Source organism: Globicephala melas, chromosome 1 (genome assembly GCF_963455315.2).
Source record: "Globicephala melas chromosome 1, mGloMel1.2, whole genome shotgun sequence".
Taxonomy (NCBI): domain Eukaryota; kingdom Metazoa; phylum Chordata; class Mammalia; order Artiodactyla; family Delphinidae; genus Globicephala; species Globicephala melas.
This window is the reverse complement of record NC_083314.1, coordinates 51,163,157-51,190,417: the sequence shown is the minus strand read 5'-3', so window position 1 is coordinate 51,190,417 and position 27,261 is coordinate 51,163,157. Positions and strand designations below refer to the sequence as shown.

General features: G+C 46.8%; 1 protein-coding gene across 1 annotated transcript; it reads left to right on the top strand.

Moving 5' to 3' along the window:
• Positions 1-3,354: 3,354 nt before the first annotated feature.
• Positions 3,355-27,199, top strand: TEX35 (testis expressed 35). Its single transcript, XM_060295883.1, is given in 10 exon segments — positions 3,355-5,235; positions 5,678-5,783; positions 14,518-14,586; positions 15,533-15,589; positions 16,295-16,354; positions 25,789-25,853; positions 26,081-26,273; positions 26,629-26,649; positions 26,651-26,673; positions 26,957-27,199. Coding segments are annotated over 10 exon segments (747 nt in total). The 5' UTR covers positions 3,355-5,143; the 3' UTR covers positions 27,018-27,199.
• The last annotated feature ends 62 nt before the right edge of the window (positions 27,200-27,261 follow it).

The following is a 27,261-nucleotide window of genomic DNA, read 5'->3' as shown; positions in this document are numbered from 1 at the left end:
GCAGGCGGGGGGCAGGGAAGGGGTGAGAGAGGAGGCAGGGCAGGGGCGGGGAGCCAGGCTGACATGCAGAAACAGTCACTGCTTCCCACTTTGTCTCCCCTTCAACCCCAAAGTCTGGGCACCTCGGGGAGAGGCACCCTTCCCACAGGTCTGTGCCCTGGACGTGCGTGGAGCCTGGTGCCCTCCTGCCCAGGCGGTGGCAGAGGGACAGTGCAGAGGGACAGTCGCAGCCCCGAGGCCGGCATGGCTGCAACACAGGACAAGACAGCGGGTGGAAAGGCTCCCCTCCTCTAGAAGAGGCTGCGCCTGGCAATTAACGAGCAGACGGGGGGGGGGGGGGGGGGGGGAGGGCGGGGGGGGGTGGCCCAGCCGGGGCTGGTTACCGTGGGAGGGAAGGGAGGAGGGCCGCAGACCGACAGCAGGAGAGCTGAGACTCCTGGGCCCTCAAGGCCCAGAGGGACAAGGGGCCGAGGGGAAGGAGAGAAGAGGGAGGACCGAGGAGGGACAGGAGCTGGCAGGTGTGGGCCAGGCTTGCTGCGCTCGCCTCCCTGCCCACGCTCTCAACAACCACAGTGCCGGGGGGAGGCCAGCACGATCCCCATTTTACAGGCGAGAAAGCTGTGGCTCCAAGAAGGAAATGACTTGACTCAAAACTCTAGGGTAGGGCTTCCCTGGTGGCGCAGTGGTTGAGAGTCCGCCTGCCGATGCAGGGGACACGGGTTCGTGCCCCGGTCCGGGAAGATCCCACATGCCGCGGAGCGGCTGGGCCCGTGAGCCATGGCCGCTGAGCCTGCGCGTCCGGAGCCTGTGCTCCGCAACGGGAGAGGCCGCAGCGGTGAGAGGCCCGCATACCGCAAAAAAAAAAAAAAAACCTCCAGGGTAGGAAGTAGCAGGGCAACAATTCAAGCTCAGATCTCTGCAAAGCATGAGGTGGGGGGTGATGGGCCCCCAACTAGTCCTGCTTCAGTGAGGCCAGAAGCCACCCATCCCAGGCTAGGCTCTGGCTCCCCAAGTAAGTACAGACCAGAGGCCACGGCGCTTTCTCTGGGGGACCAAGAACATCTCTCTCTCTCTCTCTCTCTCACTCTTCCTTCCTTCCTCCCAGCACCCTGTTTATGCCCATAACTCTCTCCATTCCCCTAAGAGCTAAGCTGTTGGAAACCAAAGGCTGGAAGCCTCTTTTTTTCTGCCCTCCACCCCTTCATACCTTTCCTGAAGGGAAGGGCAAAGGGAAAGAGGAAAAAATGCTTCATGCCTCAACAATAATGTCCTGCACAATATTCTCTTGTGCAGTGATGGCCTCAGATGACTTCTTCCCAGTGGCAGAACCCGTGTGTGCCAGGGCCACACTCTGGGGATGGAAGAGAACCTGACAGTCCCATCCCGGAAAACACCACCCCTGCCAGGCCCCTCTCCCCCAGCCATTCACCCAGGTGTCCTCAGTCTCTTGACATAAGGACCCTGCTAGGCTTCCCTCTGGGAGCAGAGAGAACTACTGGGGAAGCACAGTGAGTGTGGAGCGAGGCACAGTATCCTCGCACCCTCACCTCCCCCAGAGCTGCTCCTGGCACTCTGGGTTGAAATTCCACGTGCATTTCTCTTTTCTCCCACTAGTCCGCGAGCCCCTTGAGAGCTGGGACTGCGCCATAGTCACAAAGCACTCACTCCATAAGTACAGCAAAAGCTCTCAGTGAGGAGGAGGTGCGATGGTTTGTATGCGGAGGGATTGCTATTATTCTTCTCTTTGGAGTCCCACTCCTACCTTAGACTCTGTCTGGTCTATGGAGATCTGGCTTACACGAATGAATGAGGGGCCTTACACTGGACATGGAGGGCCAGTGATGAGGGGAGAGGGCACAGCCTTGCTGCCCGGGACACCAGTTTCGCCCAAGTTGTGTGAGGAAACCCAGGCTGGATAAAGGGAAGAGAGAGAAGGAAGCAGCTGGCTTCATGAGCAACCCAGGAACAAACACTTGGTTTGCGTGAGCCACAGGAGGCAAAGGGGTTCGTGGAAACTCCCTGTAGCATCTCTTCCCATCCCCCAGATTAGGAATGCTTTTCCACCTGCACACAATACACCCTTAGGTACATACGTGTCTACAACTTAAACTTTCCCACAATCTCCCAGGATAACTAGATCTGTATCCTCGGAGTGGAAGCTGCATTTCCCACACTTGCCGTATTACTCGGACACGCTCTCAGCACCCCTGAGAGCAGACAGGTTTTCTTCCGCAAAGTGAGCTGCTAACGACTTTCTGGGCTCTTTGTTAGAGATGTGCATTGTGGATGCGATGTCCAGCCGAGCACAACTCGAGAGGTTTTTCTCTAAGCCTTGATGCCTGTGAGATAATAGAAAAAATATATATTGGTCTCTGCCCCCAGTACCTGGCACAGAGCTCCTAAAACCCTTGTAGTTTCCTGAGTGACAGGAGTGTCTTTTTTTTCTGATGAAGTGACTCAGGGTGGGCGCCTGGATTGGGGCCAGTCTCTAGAAAGACCAAGCTCTGTTGAGAAGCTTGGAGTTTTCAGCACCAGCCTCCTGTCCTTCAGAGTTAATGATTGCTCAGGCCTACGTAATGAAGCCTCCGCAGGGACTTCCCTGGTGGTCCAGTGGTTAAGACTCCATGCCTCCACTGCAGAGGGCATGGGTTCGATCCCTGGTCAGGGAACTAAGATCCCACACGCCACGTGGTGCAGACACAAAAAGAAGAAGAAGGAGAAGGAGAAGAAGAAGAAGAAGAAGAAGTAGTCTGCACCAAAATTCCAAAAGCGTGAGGTTCAGAGAGCTTCTGGGTTGGTGAACACATGCAGACATGGGGAGAATGGTGCACTCAGAGAGGGCATGGAAGCTCCCTGCCCTTTCTTCATACCTCGCCCTGTGTCTCTGTCCCACCTGGGTATTCCTGGTAATCTGGTGAGTAAAATGTTTCTCTGAGTTCTGTGAGCCACTCTAGCAAATTAATTGAACCTGAGGAGGGGGTCGTGGGAGTCTCCAATCTATAGCTACTTGGTCAGAAGCACAGGTAACAACCTGGACTTGGGGCTGGCGTCTGAAGCGGGGGGCGGGTAGGGGGTGGAGAGCCTTGTAAGACCGAGCCCTTAACCTGTGGGATCTGACACTAGCTCCAGTAGTGTCAGAACTGAATTAAATTGTAGGACACCCAGCTGGTGTCACAGAGAATCGCTGCTTGTAGGTGAAAACCCCCATATGTCTGGTGTCAGAAGTGGTGGGTGTGGTATGACATGGTGTGAGAGCAAAGGAGAAACACAAGGGGAAAGGCTGGGGGGTGGTTTTCCTAAACAATTCCTTATCTGCGGAATGAGGGTAATAATAACTATTTTACAATGCTATTATGAGGATTAAATGAAATCATCTTTGTAGTGGCTTTGATACACTGCACAAATTCCAATGTGCAAGAAACATTGCATCATCTATTTGTCTCTAAGTCAACTTAAAAATTTTAAGGTGCATGCACAATACAATGCACCTATTTTAAGTGTACAGTCTGATCGGTTTTGCAGAATGTACATACCAGTGGAACCACCACCACAGTCGAGTCATAGAACATTTCCAACACCCCAGAATATTCCCTGCTGCTCTTTGCAGCCATCCCTCCCCCACCCCAGCTTCAGAGAGCCACTGATCTGCGTTCTGTCACTATAGATTTGTTTTCTAGCCTTTCATCTGAATGGAATTTCACTCAGTAAAACATCTGTAAGATTTACCCATCCTGTCCTATGTATCAGTAGTTAACTCCTTTTTATTGTCCAAGGGTCTTCCACTGTAGGAAAATACTACAAGTTGTTTATTCATTCTCCTGCTGGCAGATGTGGTGTTGTTTTCCAGTTTGAGGCCATTATGAATGAAGCTGCTGTGAATATTCATGAACAAGTCTTTGTGTGGACATATGTTCTTATTTCTTTTGGGTAAATGCCTAGGGATTGGATTGCTGGGTCATATGGTAAGTGTATGCTTATAAGAAACAGCTAACTCTCTTCCAGGGGGGTTATATCATTTTCCACTCCCACCAACAATGCATGATAGTTTTCTCAGCGTGGACATGAACTGTTGAAGACAATTATGCCTCATGGGGCCATTCCTGCTCCAGGGAAAAGTTCTGTTACAGCTAGCTTCTCTGGATCCCCACACAGCTGGGGAAGCAGTGGAGCTCCTGGGGCAGGTCACTGGAGCCTTCCTCGGACGCTTCCTTGGGTCCCTTGGGGAGAGCCACCCAGGGTCCTTTGCTCTTGGGCACCCCTTAGGAGGCAGCACACCGTACTGGGCAGCCAGCCCTGCTTCCTTAATCCTGAAGAAACATTTTTCCTGGAACCTCATGGGGAACATGAACCCTTGGATTCTAAACTACAGCTGCTCAAAGTTTTCATTTATTTTCCCCCCTCTGTTTAAGTGCTGTTTTAATAACTGATTTTTTTTTAATTATGCTTTATTCCTTTAAAAGTAAATGTGTTGGAGGCTGTGCTCCACAGCGGGAGAGGCCACAACAGTGAGAGGCCCACGTACCTCAAAAAAAAAAAAAAGTAAATGTGTTGGCCAGTAAGAACATGAAAAGATGTGTAATATCACTAATCATTAGGGAAATGCAAAACAAAACTACAAGGAATCACAGGTAGCCAATGTCTTCACACCTGCGCTACCCTGCCCTTCCACAGGGAAATCATGCCGTAGCCCCACACGTCCATGCACCTGTTTGGCATTAACCAAGCAGTGTGACAGGCTAGGGAGGCAGGAGACTGGAGAGGCTGGGGGCATGCTCCGAGCTGAGAACGAGCTCAGAAGGGGCCGAGACGGCAAGGGAATCTGAAAAATAGGGTGTTCCCTCCTGGCAGAGCAGGGCATCAGGAGGGTACGGACAAACACCCTCCCACTAGATGGGTGTCAGGAGACAAACACCACGAGTGAGCAGAGGAGGAGGCGTGACCCCTTGGCGGGGGGCTGATTCATAACACTGAGCAGAGAGAGAGAGAGAGAGCCCTCTTCCTGGAAGATTTTGCCCTGAAACCACCAGCCACAGCAAGTGGCGTGGGAGAAAGCTCTCCAACAAAGGACAAAGGGAAGAAGGAGGGATCTGGTGTCCAAAGAGCCAGGGGCGAGGGTCTGAGGCCAAGCCGGAGGTCAGTTACCATGAGATCAGGCCTCACGCGCCACGACTCAAGGAAGGAAACAGGCTGTGCTCCAGAAGATGAGGACATGGGTCACGAAAGCAGCAGAGACAGGTAATATGATAGTTACTTTTACATATCAGCTTGACGAGGTCACAGGGTACAGCTGACCCTTGAACGACGTGGGTGTTAGGGGTGCCGACCCCCGGACAGTCAGAACTTTGCATATTACTTTACAGTCAGCCTTGGTATCCACGGTTCCGCATCTGGAGATTCAACCAACTGCGCATAGCGTAGGACTGCAGTATTTCTTCTGAAAAAATCCTCGTATAAGTGGACCTGTGCAATCCAAACACGGGCACAAGGATTAGCTGAATTTGGTTAAATATTATTCTGGGTATATTTATGAGGGTGTTTTGGATGAGATTAACATTTGAATTGGCTGACTGAGTAAAGCAGATTGCCCTCCCTAATGTGGGTGAGCCCCATCCAATCTGCTGAAGGCCTGGGTAGAATAAAAGGCTGAGTAAGAAATAATTCTTTCTCTGTTTTACAGCTGGGACCTCAGTCTTCTGTACTCAGACAGAAACTTCCACCATGGGCTCTCCTGGGTCTCCAGCTACAGATGGGAGATTTCGGGGCTTTTTGGCCTCCATAATCATGTGAGCCACTTCCTTAAAATAAATCTCTTGATTGTTAGATAGATAGGTAGGCAGATATTCTATCGATTCTGTTTCTCTGGAGAACCCTGATACAAGTAACCAAGTGGAAGGCAGAAGAGAAGGCCTGTTGAGTGTCTGTGGGGCCTGGCAGGGAGCAGCAGGACAGAGGCCAGGTAAGTTTACTGAGTGGCGTCAGCAAAAGGAATCTCACTGACACCAGGTCGGTACTGCAAAGTCTCCTTTGTGTGGACTTTGGGGCTTCCATTTTTCCAATTCTCTGAGTGCTGGGAGCTGAGGGAGATCCACGTACAAAACCCAAGTCTTGTTACATTTATGGATATATCCCATTATTTCCCAAGGCAGGAACCCACAGGACCTCTGAGAACGGGCATGTGTTACCTGCAGACACTGCGACGTGATGCAGTATCAGCCTGACACACTCACAGCTCGGAGGACACCTTCTTGCTCTAGTTGTTAGAGGATGTGTAGATCTAAGTCCAGTTCCAGCTGCTGTGTAGAGTAACAAGGCCAGGTAAAGGTGAGCTTGGGCCAGATGGAGCAGATAGAGAAGGCTGATTTGGTATGTAATACACCTGCTGGGACAGGCTAGCAACTCTCTCTGCTGGAAGGAAGACCCATTTGATACACGGGAGACAGGTAAACACTCACCGTCCAGGGCTCAGCATGGAGGGGATGGTCCCAGTGATATGGGGGGAGCGTGTCATCTTCAGAGACCCAGGCAGGCACTGGCGATGGGAAAGTTTGGCATGTGGTAGGCAGCATTCCCCCTCACCCCCCACCCCCGCCTCCTGCACTGGGTTTAGAGAAAAAATTGTCTAACGTGAAGGGTACTGGGAAGCTCACAAGGCCAGGTTAACATGGCAGAAAGCCAGCTCTGAGAACTGGGTCGTGCACCTCCTCTGGGCTCTCGGCACCCTGAGCCTACTTACCATATTGTAAGTGTGATTCTAATGATGCCCTGTCAGCCCCTCAATGATGAGTCCCTAGGGCCAGGGCCACGCCAGGAATCTTTGTGCTCCTGGTGCCTAGCAGAGTGCTTGGCACACAGTCAGGCTCAGTAAACGTGTGTTGAACCTGCAGGGGATTTGCTGTGGAGTCCCCTGCATGGTGACCCAGAGCTCCTTGCTAAGACCCAGCCTGGCCCTGAGCCTGGATAAGGGTGACCTGCCAATGAGTGGTGGCGTGGAGAGCCAGGCCGGCCCTGGGCTTCACGACTCTCTGCATCGCTTGTTATTGTCACAGGTTTTATTCTGTCACGAGAACGGGGTTGCTTTGTTTTGATCAAGAATTAGAAATACGTCAACGCTTATGTTTAGAAGGCTCGGCAAGCGACTGTGGTCTGCTTCCGTGTTCGGCTCCACCCACGTTGTCTTTCCCAGACAGCGATTTTTCACACAAGTTTTGCCACCTAGAGGAGCGGTGTCACTTACGCCTCCTTCCTCAACTTCAAGTGGAGCCCAGGGCCCAGAGGGTTCTTCTCAAAGTGTTGGTTTGTCACGTGGCCCAGGGACACCCCAGAGCCATGTGGACAGGAGCAGGGGGTGGAGCGGAGAGCTGCCAGTGGCCCCGAGGAACAAGGCGGGAGTGGAGCCCGGGTGGACTTGTGGATTCAGTCTCCTGAGCAGGGGAACAGGCCTGCTGGAGAAAGCGCTCCCTGCAGAACCAACATACAGGGCGACGAGCCGGCAAGCTCTTGTGAGGTAAAGGCCGTCTTCCGAGGTGATGTATCTGCACCCAAAAAAAAAAAATGTATCTGCACGATGTTTGGCTACAAAGAACCAGCCAAGTGAAATCACTTGTAAAAAATGATGAGGGGCTTGATAGTAAGGCATCAGATCTGCTTTTATCATGGCCACTAGTTAAAATGACCAACCCTGAGAACCCACGAGATGTCACCAAATAGAAGTCCCCAACATTTCCGTAGGCCATGTGCTTGTGGGTCACCAGGCAGGAGTTACTGCTGCACGTGTGTGACTTTCCAAAGACCTACAATTAGCGGGAACATGGGGCCATCTCCATTCACCGGTCACGTTCTTAGTTGCAAAAGGAATCCACATTGGCTGGTTTAATTGTTGGGAGGGCTGGAGAAAGAGGCTGAACTCCCAGCTTCTAGGACAGCATTCAACCCCTCATCAGAGAACTGGCTGTTTCAGAGCCGGTGATTCGCTCTACCTGCACCAGCAAATGGGATGCCTCAGCGGAATTTCCCCACGGTGAGACTGGGAGCTAAACGAAAACCAGTGTTACATGCAGACTGTCCACGTGGATCTGGATATATGGGGTGTTTTTCAGTTCTGTTAAACCTAAACTAAATCAGAACAGCCAAATATTTTGGCATGAAATGCAAGAGGTATGTGGAATCCATGAATTCAAGATCCAGAAAAACAAGCAACCCATTTATACACATTCTATACATGCTTTTTGCCAACAAAGGAAAAAATCCACAGCCCTGTTTAGAGCACAGACATGTAACAAGAACGAAGACGCAAACCTCTAGAAACGGCCTAATTCTTAGTCTTCAAATGCACCGCGGTCATCCAGTCTGGTGGCCTTTGCCAAGAGCTATTCTCACCCTGTCTCCATAGCGGCTCTCAGAATCTGTGTCTGGCTCCTGTTTGGAGACTGGTTTAAACAGCCTTCTCCAGCTCACTGAACTCTCCCGTTGGGGCTCTACAAGCTTCCTTGCTTTTATCACCACTCACAGCTCCAGGGCAGAGATGCTTTCCCCAGCCCAGGCCCTGGAACGCCTGCTGAGGGCAGAAGATTCACACAGTCTGGGCCATTCTTCACCTAGACTCAGCTCTGAGATGCTAATGATCCCAGGGGCAGAATGGCCAAGAGAAGGAAGTTAATCAGATATGAAAAAAGCACCAGCCAGGCTGACCCCACAGGAAGCCCTCTAGTGACCAGTATCCCCAGGTTCTGGAAAACGTTGGTCCAGCCTGGATTGTTGTCCATGTCTGGCAGTGGGGGCCAGCTGTAGGCATCCCCAGGCAGGGGTCACGTCCAGGGGCTTCGTGGGACTAGACACAAAGGTTCCTCTAAGGAGGTTATGGAGTTTCAGCCAAGAGGACAGTGAAGGGGCTGACAAAGGTCAGACACCTTGGTCAGGCCCTAGTGCTTCTTGGAGGGCTCAGAGCAGCAAGAGAAGCTTCAGACCAGACCCACATTCTGATGCCTGCAGGAGGGGAGCGAGGTGTGCAGGGCCTTCTGCAGAATGGGACTGGAATAGATTGGAACTGTTGTATTGCAAAGCCCTGGACCAACAGGATCATTATCCCAATCTCTGTCTCAATGTCCCACCCACTGGCCATTCAGGTGACAAACAGGTAGATCCCTAACCTGAACTCTGCCAGTTCACCTTTGTTAGGAGATTTCATCTCAGCTCGAGAACCTGGTGTAATTTTCCCTTTCAGACCTTGTTGGCTACCTCCCTTTTGCACCAAAACCAGAACCCCAAACCAAGCTTTCTTACGAGAGGACTTGATAAAGTGAAATAGGAGAGATGAGATGCTTTAGGAAGGTGTGGCAGAGATTGGTTGCCCACTCCTTAAACCTATTTCCTCTTATTCTTGGGAGACACGTGGCCACACATCCCAGCCTCCTTTCTGGTTAGGTGTGGCCTTGTTAGTTTGTAGCCAAAGAAATGTGAGTGGGAGGGATGCAGGCTGCTCCCAGGACTAACCCATGGAATCCTCCCATCTGTGATCCTCCATGGACACCATGCAAATCATAGCCCCCCAACAAGGGCAATCCAAAGAGGTTATTGCACCAGTTTGATTGCTTCAGTGATAAATGGGAATTTGGAGGTGTCAGAGGTGGAGAGGAGGCTACAGACTGGGATAGCAAGTGTAGAGAGCCTTCGATCAGGGAAGCCAAAAGAGGCAGGAGTATAACTGCCATCATCCTCTACTTGGGCTGCATCCAAAGACGGTAAAGGGACACCAGCCAAGTAAGGAGGCCCCAGGAGCTACGTTTGGCAGGACAGGGGAGCCTCTGATGGTTGGTGGCTCTTTATTTCGCACAGCAGGCTGCACTGTAACAGTCGGCTGTGGGAACAGTAGCAGGTTCCCCTGGGTCCTGGGAGGCCCTGGCAAATGCGTCCCTGTCGTAGAGAACACACAGGAGAAAAAAGCCTGCGATCCTCAAAGCCTTTGCTCTGACTTTTAACTTATCGTAAGCTGTATTGCGGTAGCTGGAGATTTACCATTCATTGTTCAGAATATTACGTTTTGTTCCTGAAATAGAGGCACTAGAAGTTCACATGATAGAAATTCCATAGAAACAATATAATGGGACTTGATTCTAGCCAAGATCTGATACACTGTTTATAGGAATGATCAGCGATTACATAGGAACCAATGTGTCAATGAGAAAAGATGTCCGAACCCTGCACAGTGTAGAAGTAAGGTGTCTATAAATCAGTTATGTGGGACAATGCAGTAACCAATCATATAAAAGTCCCGTGAGAGGTGCCCTGGGGCTAAGAACCGGCCAGTGGGCCGCTGGGCGGCAGCGCTAGACACCGCAGTGTGTGGCAGGGTGTTCAGGGGCCAATCATCGAGGTCACGTGTGGCAAGCTGTGTCGTGCAAGGTTGACTGGAGACCACGGCCGTCAGGACTCTGGGCACCTTTGAGAATCAAAGGGCTTTAGAACACTGGGTCCCCTGTAGTCAAATGGGCCCCTCAGCACAGATGACGTTCTCTTCACCTTCTCTGGGCCTAGATGTGAGTCTAGGCTGAGCCCGGGCTTCATTGTAAGCCAGACCCTGGAATTTTGTACCTCTGGAATGACAAGGGGCCAAACACAGAGGCCTAAGGCCATTTTTAATCCTCTTTCCCTGGACTCCACCCCACACACAACATTGTCTTCATGAAACTGAAAAATCAGGACCCCTATAAAGAAAAGGAAATCCAAAAAAAAAAAAAAAAAGAAAAGGAAATCCAAAAAAAAAAAAAAGAAAAGGAAATCCAAATGCCATCAACTTGGGGAAAAGAGACACATGACTGCTTCTTTCTCTATGTTGGGAAGCTCCCCTTTCACCAGACTCCTTTGGAACATCAGAGGGCTCTACGGTCCTTGCCCTGGACCAGTGGATTTTGCCCTGAAGCGGGGTTAGGAAAAGCCTATCTGATATTCTCCAGGTAAGAATGGCCTATGGGGCTTCCCTGGTGGCACAGTGATTGAGAGTCCGCCTGCCGATGTAGGGGACACGGGTTCGTGCCCCGGTCCGGGAGGATCCCACATGCCGCGGAGCGGCTGGGCCCGTGAGCCATGGCCGCTGAGCCTGCGCGTCCGGAGCCTGTGCTCCACAATGGGAGAGGCCACGACAGTGAGAGGCCCGCGTACCGCAAAAAAGAAAAGAATGGACTACGGCCTGCATATAACAAAGTCATACCACAGCCACTTCCACATCACAGTGCTGTTTCCACCTAGGGCCTCACGCAGTTGCAAAATCTTAGAGAAGAAAGTAACAGACTCATTTATTTAGGTTCATTAAACATATTCCCAGCCCTTCCAGAACATACTGATGACAACAATGATGTATTTGAGGACATGAATAGCAAGTACTATACGAAGGCACAAGCCTGGAGCTGTGGGTCTGTAGTTAAATTTCTGTCCAAATGATGATGACGATAATGATGATGTGTGTGTGTGTATAATTTTCTACTTTACAAAGCAGTTTTCACAATGAGACCTTGATTCCTTTCACACCCAATTTCCTGCTATATGGGCCAGTGGGCTCATGTGACATGCTTGGCCAAGAGGAGACTCATTTAACAACTGCTCAGCCAAGCAAAGGACACTTTGCTGCAGGCCCAGGAGGAGTTCAACCCCAAACAAAGACGAGAAGGTGCCCATTTTCACAGAGCTGGTAAACGTTGAGAAGGAGACCATCATTTTCTCTGTAGTTTCCTGCTCAAGCCTATGGGAACTTTGGAAACCTGTGGAGAAAGGGCCCTCCTGCCATGTGGCCAGCGGATCTGGGAGGACCGAGCACAGTGGTCAAAGGACCTTAGCTTTCCAACCCCTCATTTACAAAGGGGAGAGGAGCTTGGGAAGCTCCCCGGCACTTCCTCTCCTCCCCTCCCATCTCTTCCCCTCCCCCACTGAACAGTGACAGACGTTCTCCTTTGGTTGTGATGGGCTGAGATTGAAGGCTCTCACCAGGTTGGGAGCTGCAAAATAACCCCCTAGGAAATGCATCAGAAATGCTGCAAGTGACTCCGAAGAAGCTCCAATGCTCAGTGCCTCTGGGAAGGACAGGCATAGGCGCAGGAAATGGGAAGGTGAGGGTGAAAAGTCACGTCCGGGGTGCGGACACGCACTTCACGTGCAATTTGCATCATTTCCTGTACTGTCTGTTCTAGGAATTTCCAAGTTGGCCCTTTCTGTAGCAGGTAGTAGAGGGAAGAAGGCGTGCCCAAGGATAAGAGGAAAGAGAATTATTCAGCGTCCAGTTAGGCTTGCTAACCTGGATGCTGAATAATTTTAGGTCCCAGGGAGGCTACATTCCTTTGACTCTCAAAACACAAATCATAGTTACCCTCAGGATGGCCTCAGTATTCTTCATCGCCCGTCATCTGGGCTTTTCACCAACTGCACTGTCCACATACTGCTTCTTGCCCTAACGCTCTTCCAGGATAGTAGAAAAACCAGGAGGAAAGAATGGAGTTGGGTGTAGGAGGGGAGAGGGGACAGAGCCAGCTGTGCAGTCAGGCCTGGGCATCAGAGATCGTCCTGCCGAGACTGGCACCCCTCCCCCAGCACAGAGAGCCCCGGATTAGCACAGTATGTGCACCTTGAACCGGAGAGACTTCAGGGCATCCCAACCCAAAATAGCTTTAGGCTCGAGGAAGGGTCAGGAGAGCAGGTGTGTGGGCTTCCAGGAGAAGCTCGTTGTTGAGGGCAGACACCTCCTCCTGGTCTTTGGGTGGGTCCCTCTGGGAAAGGAGCCGGCAATTTTTGCTTCTCCTGGGGCGTCCCTTGTGCTTGGCTGTGGTCCTTCAGGGTGGGCTTTCCAGGACAGCCCCTCTCCCCTTGCAGGAGGGAGACTTCGTGGCTTTGGAACCCGACCTGAGGTCCTCTTCTCAGCGGCCGAGGCACCCCAGGCTCAAAGTTGCAGCGACACTGCGGCCAGCATGCAGGTCCTGGGCATTGTGACCTCAGCTGTTCCACACACAGAGAGGTGGGCATCCTGCCCTCACCTCAGCCTGTAACCTGCAGTGGCCTGGTTCCGGGGGCCCATTGTGGGGAGGTTGGGAAGTTGAAGAACACTCTGGCCTCCTCCATCATGTCGGCCAAGAGGGCAGAACTGAAGAAAACAAACCTGGTAAAGGAGAAACGTTGCTGGCCAATGTGGGGCCTCTTTGAACTCTCACTGGATGGAGTTGGGGGGTACAGAGAGTCCCCAACGAACCCTCGGCTTTTCTTTCTACCTCTGAGCATGACGTGGCCTCTCAGGCGGGAAGGAGGGTGGGGAATGGACCCCTGGGCTTGGGGTGGGAAGGACCCCCGCCAGGAAAAGGAGCACCGAAATGCCCCACCCCTATCCCGGCCACTCCGGAGCCATGACCCCAGCCAGGCCCGCATCTTACCCGCGTGTTTAAGGCACACAAGAACCTCATCAGATAAAGGTAATTATCATCCACAATTTACAGACGAGGAAGTGAAGGCTCAGAGAAGCTAAATAACGTGCCTAAGTCAACACAGCTGGTAAGGAGGGCAGCTGAGACTAGAATTCAAGTCTGTCTACCTCCAAAGTCAATGCTCCTGAAAAAATACTTAGACGGCTTCCTTGAGTTATCTTAAAGTGTCCCCGCCAGCCCTCACCCCCGCCAGCTCCCCAGGGAGAGGGCTGCCTGCCGAACAGGCAGGTGTCACTCATGAGAGGAGTAGAGCATGAGAAAATGTGAGTTATCTTGGCCCAGGTGCTGGGGGTATGTGGGCCTGAGCCTAAGCGCAGTTGGACAGGCAGGGTCGGGTGGGTGGAGGGTCCTCCCCAGTCCTGATGCCTGGCAGCCTGAATCCCAGCCTCCTGTCTCTGCAGAACAAGAACTACAAGGCAGTTTGCCTGGAATTGAAGCCAGAGCTGATCAGAGTAAGAAGCTTGTTTGAGGCCATACCGGCAGCCAGGCCTGAGACGCATGAGGAGGTGACTTGGAGTCAGGGGTCATTCGCTGTCCCTGGTGGCCAAGACTTGTCCCAGATGCTGGCGGATATATTGAGAGAGAGACAAGCTCTCTGCTCTCACAGAACAAAGCGGATACCTAAATAAATAAGGAAAAATTCAGCAGTTTTACCTATGATGCAGGGAATTAAAATAGGGAGATGTGATTGGGGGGGCTGCTGGGGGTTGAGGGCATCAGGAAGGCCTTCCTCTGAGCTGAGAGCTGTAGGACAAGCCTGCGGCCCCTGGAGGGCTGAGGACAAGCGCTGTGGGCAGAAAAAGCAGTGCGCACAGAGGCCCTGAGGTGGGAATGAGTATGTCTGTGGAGGGGACAGAAAGCTGAGGCCCAGTGGGCCAGGAAGGGAGTGGAATGAGATGAGCTCAGAGAGGGGAGAAGGATGGAGGAAACTCCTGCACAGGTGAGGCCAGGTTACCTCTGCGCTGACCCAAAGGGAGGAGCAGAAACTCGGGGTCATCCCTCCTGCCTCACCCTCCCACGCCTGCAGTTTCCAATATTCTGTGTCTCTGTTTCCAACCAACAGACATATGACTACAAAGGAGCTAAACAAGAAGGGCCATTTACCAAACCAGGAGGGACAAAGGAGCTAAAGGTAGGTGTGTGGACCCAGGAGACAGGAAGTTGGATCAGCCCAGTGAACAGGTGGGGCCAACAGAACAACTTCTGCAGCAGGTGAACTGCCAGCATCTACAGTTCTGCTCCAGCCCCTGTGACTCCTTTCCTTCTGGTTCTCTCTATTTTAAAATAATTTCAGACTTACAGAATATTTTCCAAAAAATGGTACAATGAGTTCTAGTATACCCTTCCCCCAGATTCCCAAATGTTGGCATTTTATCTTGGGTTTTTTTTCTCTCTTTCATATTCACACACCTATATATAACATATATATTTCCTGAACCATCTGCGAGCAAGTGGTTCTCTCAAATTTCGGTATATATTTCCTCAAAACAAGAACACTCTCTTACACAGCCACAGTACAATTATCCAAACATCAAAAGCAGGAAATTAATGTTGATACAGTTCTCACCTACAGCCCTTATTCTAATTTCACCAGTTATCCCACTAATGTCTTTCATAACAAAAGAGAAGATAACTTTTTTGGTCTGGGATCCAATCCAGAATCACACCTTGCATCTAGTTTCCATGTCTCTTCAGTCTTTTTTTGTCTGGAACAGTTCTTCGACCTTGTCTTTTGGGACACTGTCATTTTTGATGACAAATCATTTATCTTGTAGAATGACCCTGAATTTGGGTTGTCTGATGCTTCCTCACCATTAGACTTAGGCCATACATTTTTCGGTTCTCACACCACAGGAGTGAAAGTATGACCTTTTCAAAGTGCATCACATCTGGAGGTACTGGATGTCTGTGTGTCCCACTATCCTATTTTCTTAATAGCATCCTTTCTTTCCTCCCTGCTGGCATCTATCTCTCTGCTCCTCTTTTGGCAATGCCCCAGGATCTTTCCTTTCCTCCTTTTGACTGTTTCCCTTCCATCCAAGACATTTCTTCACTCCTTCTCTATTTTATTTTCTCAGAATGAACTCAGGGAGGTGAGGGAAGAGCTCAAGGAAAAAATGAAGGAGATAAAACAGGTAACAGGATGAGACTTTTCAGCTCACGGAGAAAAAGTGGAGCTTCAAGGAAAATGCAATGCCTAACTTTGAATAGTAAAGAAAATCAGAAATTGCATGGAAAAAGCAATCAAACCAACTGAGCCCAAATCCCCTAGAATGTTTAAGTGTCAGCAGCTTAGGTTATCTGTTTCTTACTTGTTTCGTGCTTAAACCCAAATTTTGAATGATAAGGGCTCTCTAAGATATCTCATTGATAAGGGTGGGGAGATACAACCTTAGTGACAGAGTGAGAGGGGCTGACCTGGAATTGGGGGGCAGTCAGGGACCAATTCCATTGTCCTAATACTCCTCCCCTGAGCGAGCTGCAGAGCAAGAATCCTCTTCTTGTTTCTCTGACGGAATCACTTATAGCATATTTATGAACAAAGGAAATGCTCAAGCAAGAACGTGTAATTGAAGCTGTGGTCTGAGCTCCACATGGCAGCCTTGCAATGACCAGATCCAAGCTGTGCCAAGGCTGCTGCTGGTGTTGACTTGATGATACACTCACCCTAGTCCCTTCACAGACTCTTGGGAAGAAAGTGGCTCTAGTAGGCCATTATTAGAACATTCCTTAATCTTGATCTAGCTCATTCCAGGGGAGCAGCTGCAGCCCTTAGCTTAAAATGCCTGAAAGACAACTCCACATTCAGTGATGTGCTCTTTGCCTTTCTTCCTCACTAGATAAAAGATGTAATGGACCAGGAATTTGAAAAACTCCAGGAATTTGTGGAGATTATAAAGGTAAGCATTTACTGAGTGCCCTCCATGGGCCAGTACCATACGAGGAATCATGCAAGGAGATGCCAGAGCCTGCCCTGCAAGTGCTTACAGCTTAATAAGAGACCCAAACTCTATTGCAAAAAAGAATTAAATAACAAGTAAGTACCAAGCTAAATGATGACTGGTTGTCAACTAACCAGGGGTTTAGAGAAGTGAGTAACGAATGTGGGTTGGGGTAACCAGAAAAGTCCTTTTAGAGGAAGTGAGCCTTAAGGTGAGTCTTAAGGCAGCATTGGAAGTTTAATGTGAATCTAACCAAGAGCCCAGTAAGATTATTTTTGAACTCAATAATTACTAAAAGGATCATCTAGATTCTAGAATAACAGTTTACAGACGTTGGTGGGTTTCAGAATCACCAGGAGCACAAATATAGGAAACAGAGCTCAGGCCCTGTGTTGATGGGCCTGGCACCCTGGGGTTTTGTTCGTGTTCCCCAGGTAGAAGTTTGAGAACAACAAATGCAGAAGCATAAATAGACAAAAGCATTTATTTATAAATTTTTCAAGAGTTGTAAGGGGGCATTACTTCTACCAGATATTAAAATCGTAATGAAGCCAACTTAATAATCAAATTAAGGTGGTACAGCCCAAGGATAACCAGACAAATGAAGAAGCCAACATAGATAATCCTGTAACAGCCTCTCTGCCAGGGATGCACTGAGAATCACTTCGGAGGATTTCTAAAGTCCATTTACCCAGGCCCTGGCCCAGATGAACTGAATAAAAACCTCCAAGTTTGGGCACAGTTGCTCAAAACTCTTCAGTGCTTCAGATGCTTGCTCCTGATGAGAACCAGGTCCTTAGCACTTTAGCAGTAGTTATTAACATTGGCTATGTGCTGAAATCACCTGTACTGTGGATTTGAACAGCTCCTCTTTACACCTGGCTGCACCCCATAGCAATTATATCAGAACCTCTTAATATGAGGTCTGCGGACTTCCCTGGAGGCACAGTGGTTAAGAATCCACCTGCCAGTGCAGGGAACACGGGTTTGACCCCTGGTCCAGGATGATCCCACATGGCGCGGAGTAACTAAGCCCGTGTGCCACAACTACTGAGCCTGTGCTCTAGAGCCCTCGAGCCACAACTACTGAGCCCACGCACTGCAGCTACTGAAGTCCATGTGCCTAGAGCCCGTGCTCCACAACAAGAGGAGGCACCGCAATGAAGCTTGCGCACCTCAACGAAGAGCAGCCCCGGCTCGCCGCCACTAGAGAAAACCCACGCACAGTAACAAAGACCCAACGCAGCCAAAAATAAATTTAAAAAAAGAAAGAATGGAGGTAAAAATCGAGAAGATGCAAGAAATGTTTAACAAAGACCTAAAAGAATTATAGAACAAACAAACAGAGATGAACAATACAATAACTGAAAGGAAAAATACACTAGAAAGAATCAATAGCAAAATAACTGAGGCAGAAGAACGGATAAGTGACCTGGAAGACAGAATGGTGGAATTCACTGCTGTGAAATGAAATAAAGAAAAAAGAATGAAAAGAAATGAAGACAGACTAAGAGACCTCTGAGACAATATTAAATGCAACAGCATTAGCATTATAGGGGTTCCAGAAGGAGAAGAGAGAGAGAAAGGACCAGAGAAAACATTTGAAGAGATTATAGTCGAAAACTTCCCTAACATGGGAAAGGAAATAACCACCCAAGTCCAGGAATCACAGAGAGTCCCATACAGGATAAACCCAAGGAGAAACACGCCGAAACATATAGTAATCAAATTGGCAAAAATTAAAGACAAAGAAAAATTATTGAACGCAGCAAGGGAAAAATGACAAATAATATACAAGGGAACTCCCATAAGGTTAACAGCTGATTTCCCAGCAGAAACTCTACAAGCCAAAAGAGAGTGGCATGATATATTTAAAGTAATGGAAAGGAAGAACCTACAACCAAGATTACTCTACCTGGCAAGGATCTCATTCAGATTTGATGGAGAAATCAAAAGTTTTACAGACAAGAAAAAGCTAAGAGAATTCAGCACCACCAAATCAGCTCTACAACAAATGCTAAAGGAACTTCTCTAAGTGGGAAACACAAGAGAAGAAAAGGACCTGCAAAAACAAACCCATAACAATTAAGAAAATGGTCAAAGGAACATACGTATCGATAACTACCTTAAATGTGAATGGATTAAATACCCCAACCAAAAGACACAGGCTCACTGGATGGATACAAAACCAAGACCCATATATATGCTGTCTACAAGAGACCCACTTCAGACCTAGGGACACATACAGACTGAAAGTGAGGGGATGGAAAAAGACATTCCATGCAAATGGAAATCAAAAGAAAGCTGGAGTAGCAATACTCATATAAGATAAAATAGACTTTAAAATAAAGAATGTTACAAGAGACAAGGAAGGACACTACATAATGATCAAGGGATCAATCCAAGAAGAAGATATAACAATTATAAATATATATGCACCCAACATAGGGGCACCTCAATACATAAGGCAACTGCTAACAGCTGTAAAAGAGGAAATCAACAGCAGCACAATAATAGTGGGAGACTTTAACACCTCACTTACACCAATGGACAGATCATCCAAACGGAAAATTAATAAGGAAACAAAAACAGCAGATTACACTTTCTTCTCAAGTGCGCACAGAACATTCTCCAGGATAGATCACATCTTGGTTCACAAATCAAGCCTCAATAAATTTCAGAAAATTGAAATCATATCAAACATCTTTTCTGACCACAATGCTATGACATTAGAAATCAATTACAGGGGGAAAAAAGGTAAAAAACACAAACACATGGAGGCTAAACAATATGTTACTAAATAACCAAGAGGTCACTGAAGAAATAAAAGAGGAAATTAAAAAATACTAGACAAATGACAACAAAAACATGACGATCCAAAACGTATGAGATGCAGCAAAAGCAGTTCTAAGAGGGAAGTTTATAGCAATACAAGCCTACCTCAAGAAACAAGAAAAATCTCAAATAAACAATCTAACCTTATACCTAAAGGAACTAGAGAAAGAAGAACAAACAAAACCCAAAATTAGCAGAAGGAAAGAAATCATAAAGATCAGAGCAGAAATAAAGAGCAAAGATCAATAAAACTAAAAGCTGGTTCTTTGAGAAGATAAACAAAACTGATAAACCATTAGCCAGACTCATGAAGAAAAAGAGGGAGAGGACTCAAATCAATAAAATTATAAATGAAAAAGAAGTTACAACAGACACCGCAGAAATACAAAGCATCCTAAGAGACTACTACAAGCAACTCTATGCCAATAAAATGGACAACCTGGAAGAAATGGACAGATTCTTAGAAAGGTATAACCTTCAAAGACTGAGCCAGGAAGAAATAGAATATATGAACAGACCACTCACAAGTAATGAAACTGAAACTGGGATTAAAAATCTTCCAACAAACAAAAGTCCAGGACCAGATGGCTTCACAGGTGAATTCTATCAAACATTTAGAGACGAGCTAACACCATCCTTCTCAAACTCTTCCAAAAAATTGCAGAGGAAGGAATACTCCCAAACTCATTCTATGAGGCCACCATCACCCTGATACCAAAACCAGAGAAAGATACTACAAAAAGAGAAAATTACAGACCAATATCACTGATGAATATAGATGCAAAAATCCTCAACAAAACACTAGCAAACAGAATCCAACAACACATTAAAAGGATCATACACCATGATCAAGTGGGATTTATCCCAAGGATGCAAGGATTCTTCAATATATGCAAATCAATCAATGTGATACACCATATTAACAAATTGAAGAATAAAAACCATATGATCATCTCAATAGATGCAGAAAATAGATGCACAAAATTCAACACCCATTTATGATAAAACCACTCCAGAAGGTAACCTACCTCAATATAATAAAGGCCATGTATGACAAACCCACAGCAAACGTCATTCTCAATGGTGAGAAACTGAAAGCATTTCCTCTAAGATCAGAAACAAGACAAGGATGTCCTCTCTCTCCACTATTATTCAACATACTTTTGGAAGTCCTAGCCATGGCAATCAGACAAGAAAAAGAAATAAAATGTATACAAATTGGAAAAGAAGAAGCAAAACTGTCACTGTTTGCAGATGGCATGATACTATACATAGAGAATCCTAAAGATGCCACCAGAAAACTGCTAGAGATAATCAATGAATTTGGTAAAGTTTCAGGATACAAAATTAAGGCACAGAAATCTCTTGCATTCCTATACACTAATGATGAAAAATCTGAAAGAGAAATTAAGGAAACACTCCTATTTACCATTGCAACAAAAAGAATAACATACCTAGGAATAAACCTACCTAAGGAGACAAAAGACCTGTATGCAGAAAACTATAAGACACTGATGAAAGAAATTAAAGGTGATACCAACAGATGGAGAAATATACCATGTTCTTAGGTTGGAAGAATCCATATTGTGAAAATGACTATACTACCCAAAGCAATCTACAGATTCAATGCAATCCCTATCAAATTACCAATGGCATTTTTTACAGAACTAGAAGAAAAAATCTTAAAATTTGTATGGAGACACAAAAGACCCCGAACAGCCAAAGCAGTCTTGAGGGATAAAAACGGAGCTGGAGGAGTCAGACTCCCTGACTTCCGACTATACTACAAAGCTACAGTAATCAAGACAATATGGTACTGGCACAAAAACAGAAATATAGATCAATGCAGCAGGATAGAAAGCCCAGAGATAAACCCACACACCTGTGGTCAACTAATCTATGACAAAGTAGGCAAGGATATACAATGGAGAAAACACAGGTCTCTTCAATAAGTGGTGCTGGGCAAACTGGACAGCTACATGTAAAGGAATGAAATTAGAACACTCCCTCACACCATGCACAAAAATAAACTCAAAATGGATTAGAGACCTAAATGTAAGATCAGACACTATAAAACTCTTAGAGGAAAACATACGAAGAACACTCTTTGACATAAATATCAGGAACAACTTTTTTGATCCCCCTCCTAGGGTAATGGAAATAAAAACAAAAAGAAACAAATGGGACCTAATGAAACTTACAGCTTTTGCGAAGCAAAGGAAAGTACAAACAAGGTGAAAAGACAACCCTCAGAATGGGAGAAAATATTTGCAAACAAATCAACCGACAAAGGATTAATCTCCAAAATATATAAACAGCTCATGCAGCTCAATATTAAAAAAAACAAACAACACAATCCAAAAATGGGCAGAAGACCTAATAGACATTTCTCCAAAGAAGACGCATGAAAAGCTGCTCAACATCACTAATTATTAAAGAAATGCAAATCAAAACTACAATGAGGTATCACCTCACACCAGTTAGAATGGGCATCATCAGAAGATCTACAAACAACAAATGCTGGAGAGGGTGTGGAGAAAAGGGAACCCTCTTGCATCTTTGGTAGGAATGTAAATTGATACAGCCACTATGGAGAACAGTATGGAGGTTCCTTAAAAAACTAAAAATAGAATTACCATATGACACAGCAATCCCACTACTGGGCATATACCCAGAGAAAACCATAATTCAAATAGACACATGCACCCCAATGTTCATTGCAGCACTATTTACAATAGCCAGGTCATGGAAGCAACCTAAATGCCCAGCGGCAGACAAATGGGTAAAGAAGATGTGGTACATATATACAATGGAATATTACTCAGCCATAAAAAGGAACAAAATTAGGTCATTTGTAGAGACATGGATGAATCTAGAGACTGTCATACAGAGTGAAGTCAGAAAGAGAAGAACAAATATTGTATATTAATGCATATATGTGAAACCTAGAAAAATGCTACAGATGAACCGGTTTGCAGGGCAGAAATAGAGAGAGATGTAGAGAAGAAATGTATGGACGCCAAGGGGGGAAAATGGTGGTGGGGGGAGGGATAATTTGGGAGACTGGGATTGACATGTATACACTACTATATTAAAGTATATAACTAATAAGGACCTACTGTATAGCACAGGGAACTCTTCTCAATACTCTGTAGTGACCTATATGGGAAAATAATTTTAAAAAGAGTGGATATATGTATAGGTATAACTGATTCACTTTGCTGTACAGCAAAAACTAACACAACATTTTAAATCAATTATACTCCAATAAAGATTAATTTAAAAAAAAAAGAATATTGCCTGACTATATAAGGGAAAAGCTTAACTCAGTTAACACTATAAACTGAAATAGTATATAAAGTGAATTTTAAAAATAAAAATAAGAAGTATGTATTTAACTGGATGGTCCAAATATAATTACAATGGAAGAAATCACAAAGGAAATATTGTTAATGTTTAACAATACAAAAAATTTAAAAATTATAACAGAAAAGCACCATACACAGAGTGAAAAAGTAAGCAACAGTTTTGGAGAAATAATTTTCCACAAATATGATAGACATAGAAAAAAACTTTTTATCTGTAACCTACAAAGCTCACACAATCAATAAGAACCAACTAGGAAAATGGGAAAAGGGTATATGTGAACAGTCCACAGAGGGGAATCTTACTAAAAAGCAATAAATATATTAACAAGTTTTACCTCATGAGTAATCAAATAACTGCAAATGAAAACAATACTTAGATAACTGCCACATTCAAATAAGCCAAGTTGTAATTTATGACAATTATAAAGCAAGATAAGAATGCTCTTGTACTGCTGATTGGAGTACAAGATTGTACAAAACTAAAACGGAATTAGACAATAGGTATCAAAAATATCAAAACTCCATGACTTATCAACTCCTTGACTTCTCAGAATTTAACCTATGAGAATAATCAGAAATGCCAGCATGGATATATATAAAAAGAAGTTCATCACAGGATTATTTATAATAGCAAAAAATTGTAAACAACCACTATTTTCAAAAGTAGAGGAATAGCCAATAGAATTACGATACATCTATATAATGAAAATTCACTATAGGAGACAGAATTTAGAAAGAATACTTTTAATGAGAAGTAAAAAAGCAAGATGCAAGTAATATATACAGGCTGATCTCAACAGGTGAAAAGAAATTGGTAAGTAAATATATAGAAAAAAGACTGGAAAGAAATGTACCAAAAGGGTTAATTGCTGTTATTGAAAGGTGATGAGATTAATTTTTTCTTTTATATTCCTCTGTATTGTCCAAATTTTCTGCAAAGGGCATGTCTTATTTCTATATCAAAATGCAAACACAGTAAGTGTTTTGTTAGTGGGTAGGACTGGGTATCACAAGGCACAAAGGAGGCTATTTTGGGCACGGGAACAGCTTGCACACAGCATGGAAGCAGGATGAACGCGAAGCTTCTCAGTCAGTGGGGAGATCGGTCATAAAAGAGGGATCATGGGGGGAAACTGTGAGAAATAAAATGGAATGGGCACAAAGGCGGTGGATAATGAAGGCTTCTGAAAGACAGGCAGACAGGTTGGGACTTGGTTGTGTAAGCAGTAAGAGGCCTCTGGAGATTCTTAATCAAAGAACATGCTAGGAGCAGCACTTCAGAAAGCTGAGCTGGCAGCTGCTTGCAAGGTGGCCTGGGGGCGCCGGGGGAGTCGGTGGGGGCCGTCTGGAGCAAGAATATCAAACTGGAAGCCGCATCTCTGCTCAAGGTGAAGAAAGCTGGACCAAGTGTAGAAACAGAAGGAAAAGGGTAAAAATCTGAAAGATGCAGCGAAGGAAAGACAACATTCTTGGTGATTGAGTCAGTATAAAGAATGAAGGAGAGGCAAGCGTGCATGATAACACCAAAGTTTTAATCTGGACGATTAGAAAAAAGTGGTGACAGTGACACGCTAGTTGGGAAGCAGCTAATTTAGAAGAGAAAGTGAAGAGGTCAGTTTGGAACGTGATGAGTTTGAAGTGATGGTGAGACTTTTAAGAATATGGGACGTTTTGACTCTGATGTTTTAGACCTGGGGGAATATTGACTTCAAGGATATTTGACTTTATTTACAAATACAAATGTCTTATTCAAAATGTATACGAACATTTTTAAATGCTTTTCAAGAAGATATTTTTTGGAAATCATTTCCATCCTGACGGTGTAATTCCTTGATCAATTTTCTACCCCAGATCAGTAAACTCTCCCCAGATCTTTCATTTTTTATTAAAATGGTTTTCCTAGAAGCAAATTATTATTATTATTATATTTTTTTTTTTTTGCGGTAGGCGGGCCTCTCACTGTTGTGGCCTCTCCCGTTGCGGAGCACAGGCTCCAGACATGCAGGCTCAGTGGCCATGGCTCACGGGCCCAGCCGCTCCGCGGCATGTGGGATCTTCCCGGACCGGGGCACGAACCCATGTCCCCTGCATCGGCAGGCAGACCCTCAACCACTGTGCCACCAGGGAAGCCCCAAAGCAAATTATTTTTCATTTATATTTTGTGATATTCAATCCAACCCTGTTTTTGTCCTTAACAGATATTGTCACTAATACTGTCACCATCTTAGAAGTTCTTTGTGACCACTATTTCTATCCAATTTTTCCAGGTCAAATTTTACGGATCTAAGATTTGCCAAGAAGATTTTATTATTATTTCAGTTCTTAATAATAACTGTGAGGTGCCATTTGAGCTACTGTCTACTTTATTTTGCGTTGACCATTTTTGCCAGGAGTTGGGTAAAATATGGAACAAACGCAGATACACAGGATCTACGTACATGGCAGGGGTCAAAACACTGGTGTCAGAAACGTCTTTGGGGGGGAGGTCACGGGGTTTGTTTTCTTTTTATAAATTTGTTTACTTTATCTATTTATTTTTGGCTGTGTTGGGTCCTTGCTGCTGTGCGCGGGCTTTCTCTAGTTGTGGCGAGCGGGGGCTACTCTTCGTTGTGGTGCGTGGGTTTCTCATTGCAGTGGCTTCTCTTGTTGTGGAACACGGGCTCCAGGAGTGTGGGGCTTAGTAGCTGTAGCTCGCAAGCTCAGTAGTTGTGGCTCCTGGGCTCTAGAGCCCAGGCTCAGTAGCTGTGGCACACGGGCTTAGTTGCTCTGTGGCATGTGGGATCTTCCCGGACCAGGGCTCAAACCTGTGTCCCCTGCATTGGCAGGCGGATTCTTAACCACTGCGCCACCGGGGAAGATTGCATAGGCATTGAACCAAGGCAGCTAAGGGTTTTATTCAAGTGTGAGATCAGGTAAAATAGATCCTGGCCTCTGACTCACATGGAGACTTTGGACAAGCCCCCAATGACTCTGCCTGTGCTTCAGCTTCACTATGGAATGGGTGAGGTCACAGGGAGGGGTAGCACGTGTCAGGCACATCCTGATGAGCCACCCTACCCAGGGCTGGTGAGGATTCTTGAGGAAGTAAGATGCTGCGGTGGTCTCTGAGTGGTCTGCAGAGTGAGGCAGGAAAAGGAACTTCAAAAGCCCTTCATGATGATGATTTTAGCTTTGAATTCTCTCTTGAAGGAAATGCAAAAGGATGTGGATGAGGAGATGGATGTTTTAATAAATATACAGAAGAATAGCAAGCGGTGAGTGTAACCTGCACCCGTCTCTCCTCAACCCTAAAGAATCTCCTCCCTTCGCTTTGCAAAGTGTCCTCGGGGTTCAGTGGACTCCCAGACCCTTCAAGGAGCTCTCTTGGTTTCTCTTCCCCAGTGGCTTGTAGTCAAGGCCTTCCACGGCCAACCATGCTACCGGTTATCTCCTTTCCTGTTGAAAATTATCTCCCCAGTTCTGCCCCTCCCTGACTCCCCAGTCCTCTCAGGAGAGGACCAAAGGAGCAGCAAGAACTCAGGCTGATAGGAAAGATGGACACAGACCCACAGATCCGGCGGAAGAAAATGGATGGAGCTGATGGAGTACCACTTGCCCTTCACAAAAAGATGACGGCACTACAACAACCAAAAAAAGATCCAATGGATTCCCTTCACCAATGTGATACCTGCTGTGTAATGAAGCCCTCCCTGCCCCTGCCCCAGTGTTACACCCCTGGGTTTCTGTTCCCCCCGACCTCCCCTGGGCTCTCTCACTCTCTTACCTCTTGCTGTAAAGCACTGGTTCCACTCCTCTCCTGGCCCCAGGATGCCTCCCTAGTCTTGAGTCCTCTCTGGGGTCTTGCCCTATAGGCCTGGGGTGATTCCGAAACCATGACCAAGTAGGACTCCACCCTGGATGCACCTGTTCCCAAGTGCAACTGTATTGTTCTGTCCTTTCCTATAGCAAGACCTGATGAGGTGCCCAGCAGCCTGGCCATCTTGGACCAGGGAAAAATGATCTTTCTGGTGCCGCTTCTGTCCTCCATAGGAGAAATGTTTGTTGTGTGCCCCCAAAGAACAACTACAATCAGCGGTAGGTAGATCCATGGAAGCCCCTTATCTCAATCCGGTGCCCCGTCCTCCCAAAGGCAGTGTGCTCAGGGGTGCATTCCCATCAAATCTCACCCGTGGTTATGGTTATGCAGGCTCTGCCCCACATCACATCCACTCAGCCTTAGAGGACGTGGCACACGAAGGAGGACTTGCTTAGCCCAGCCTGGAGGCTGCTGCCTAGAGGCCCCCGTGGAGTGGAGGGTGCCTTGCCAGTTGCTGAGCTGACCTTGCCTCAGGCTCCTGACTTTCTCCCCACATAACAGGCAACTTCCATACCAGGCCTGGGCATCCTTTTCACCCTCGGCATCTGGACATGCTTTCTGATTTATCTGTGCTTCAACTCCTGTGTGACTGAGGACGTAGTTCCAACTTAGTGTCACCGCAGGACCTATGAGCGGCTCCGGTTCAGCCTCTCCCCACTCCTTGAGCTGCACAGCAAATGCTTGCTGCCCTCTTGCATACCACCCTGCCCTTGTCTCCCTCTACCCAGAGAGTAAAATCTTCATTTAAAGCCAAAGCGGGAGTCAAAGCGTTGACTATCAGCCTGAAACTTGAGTGTGCAAGGAGT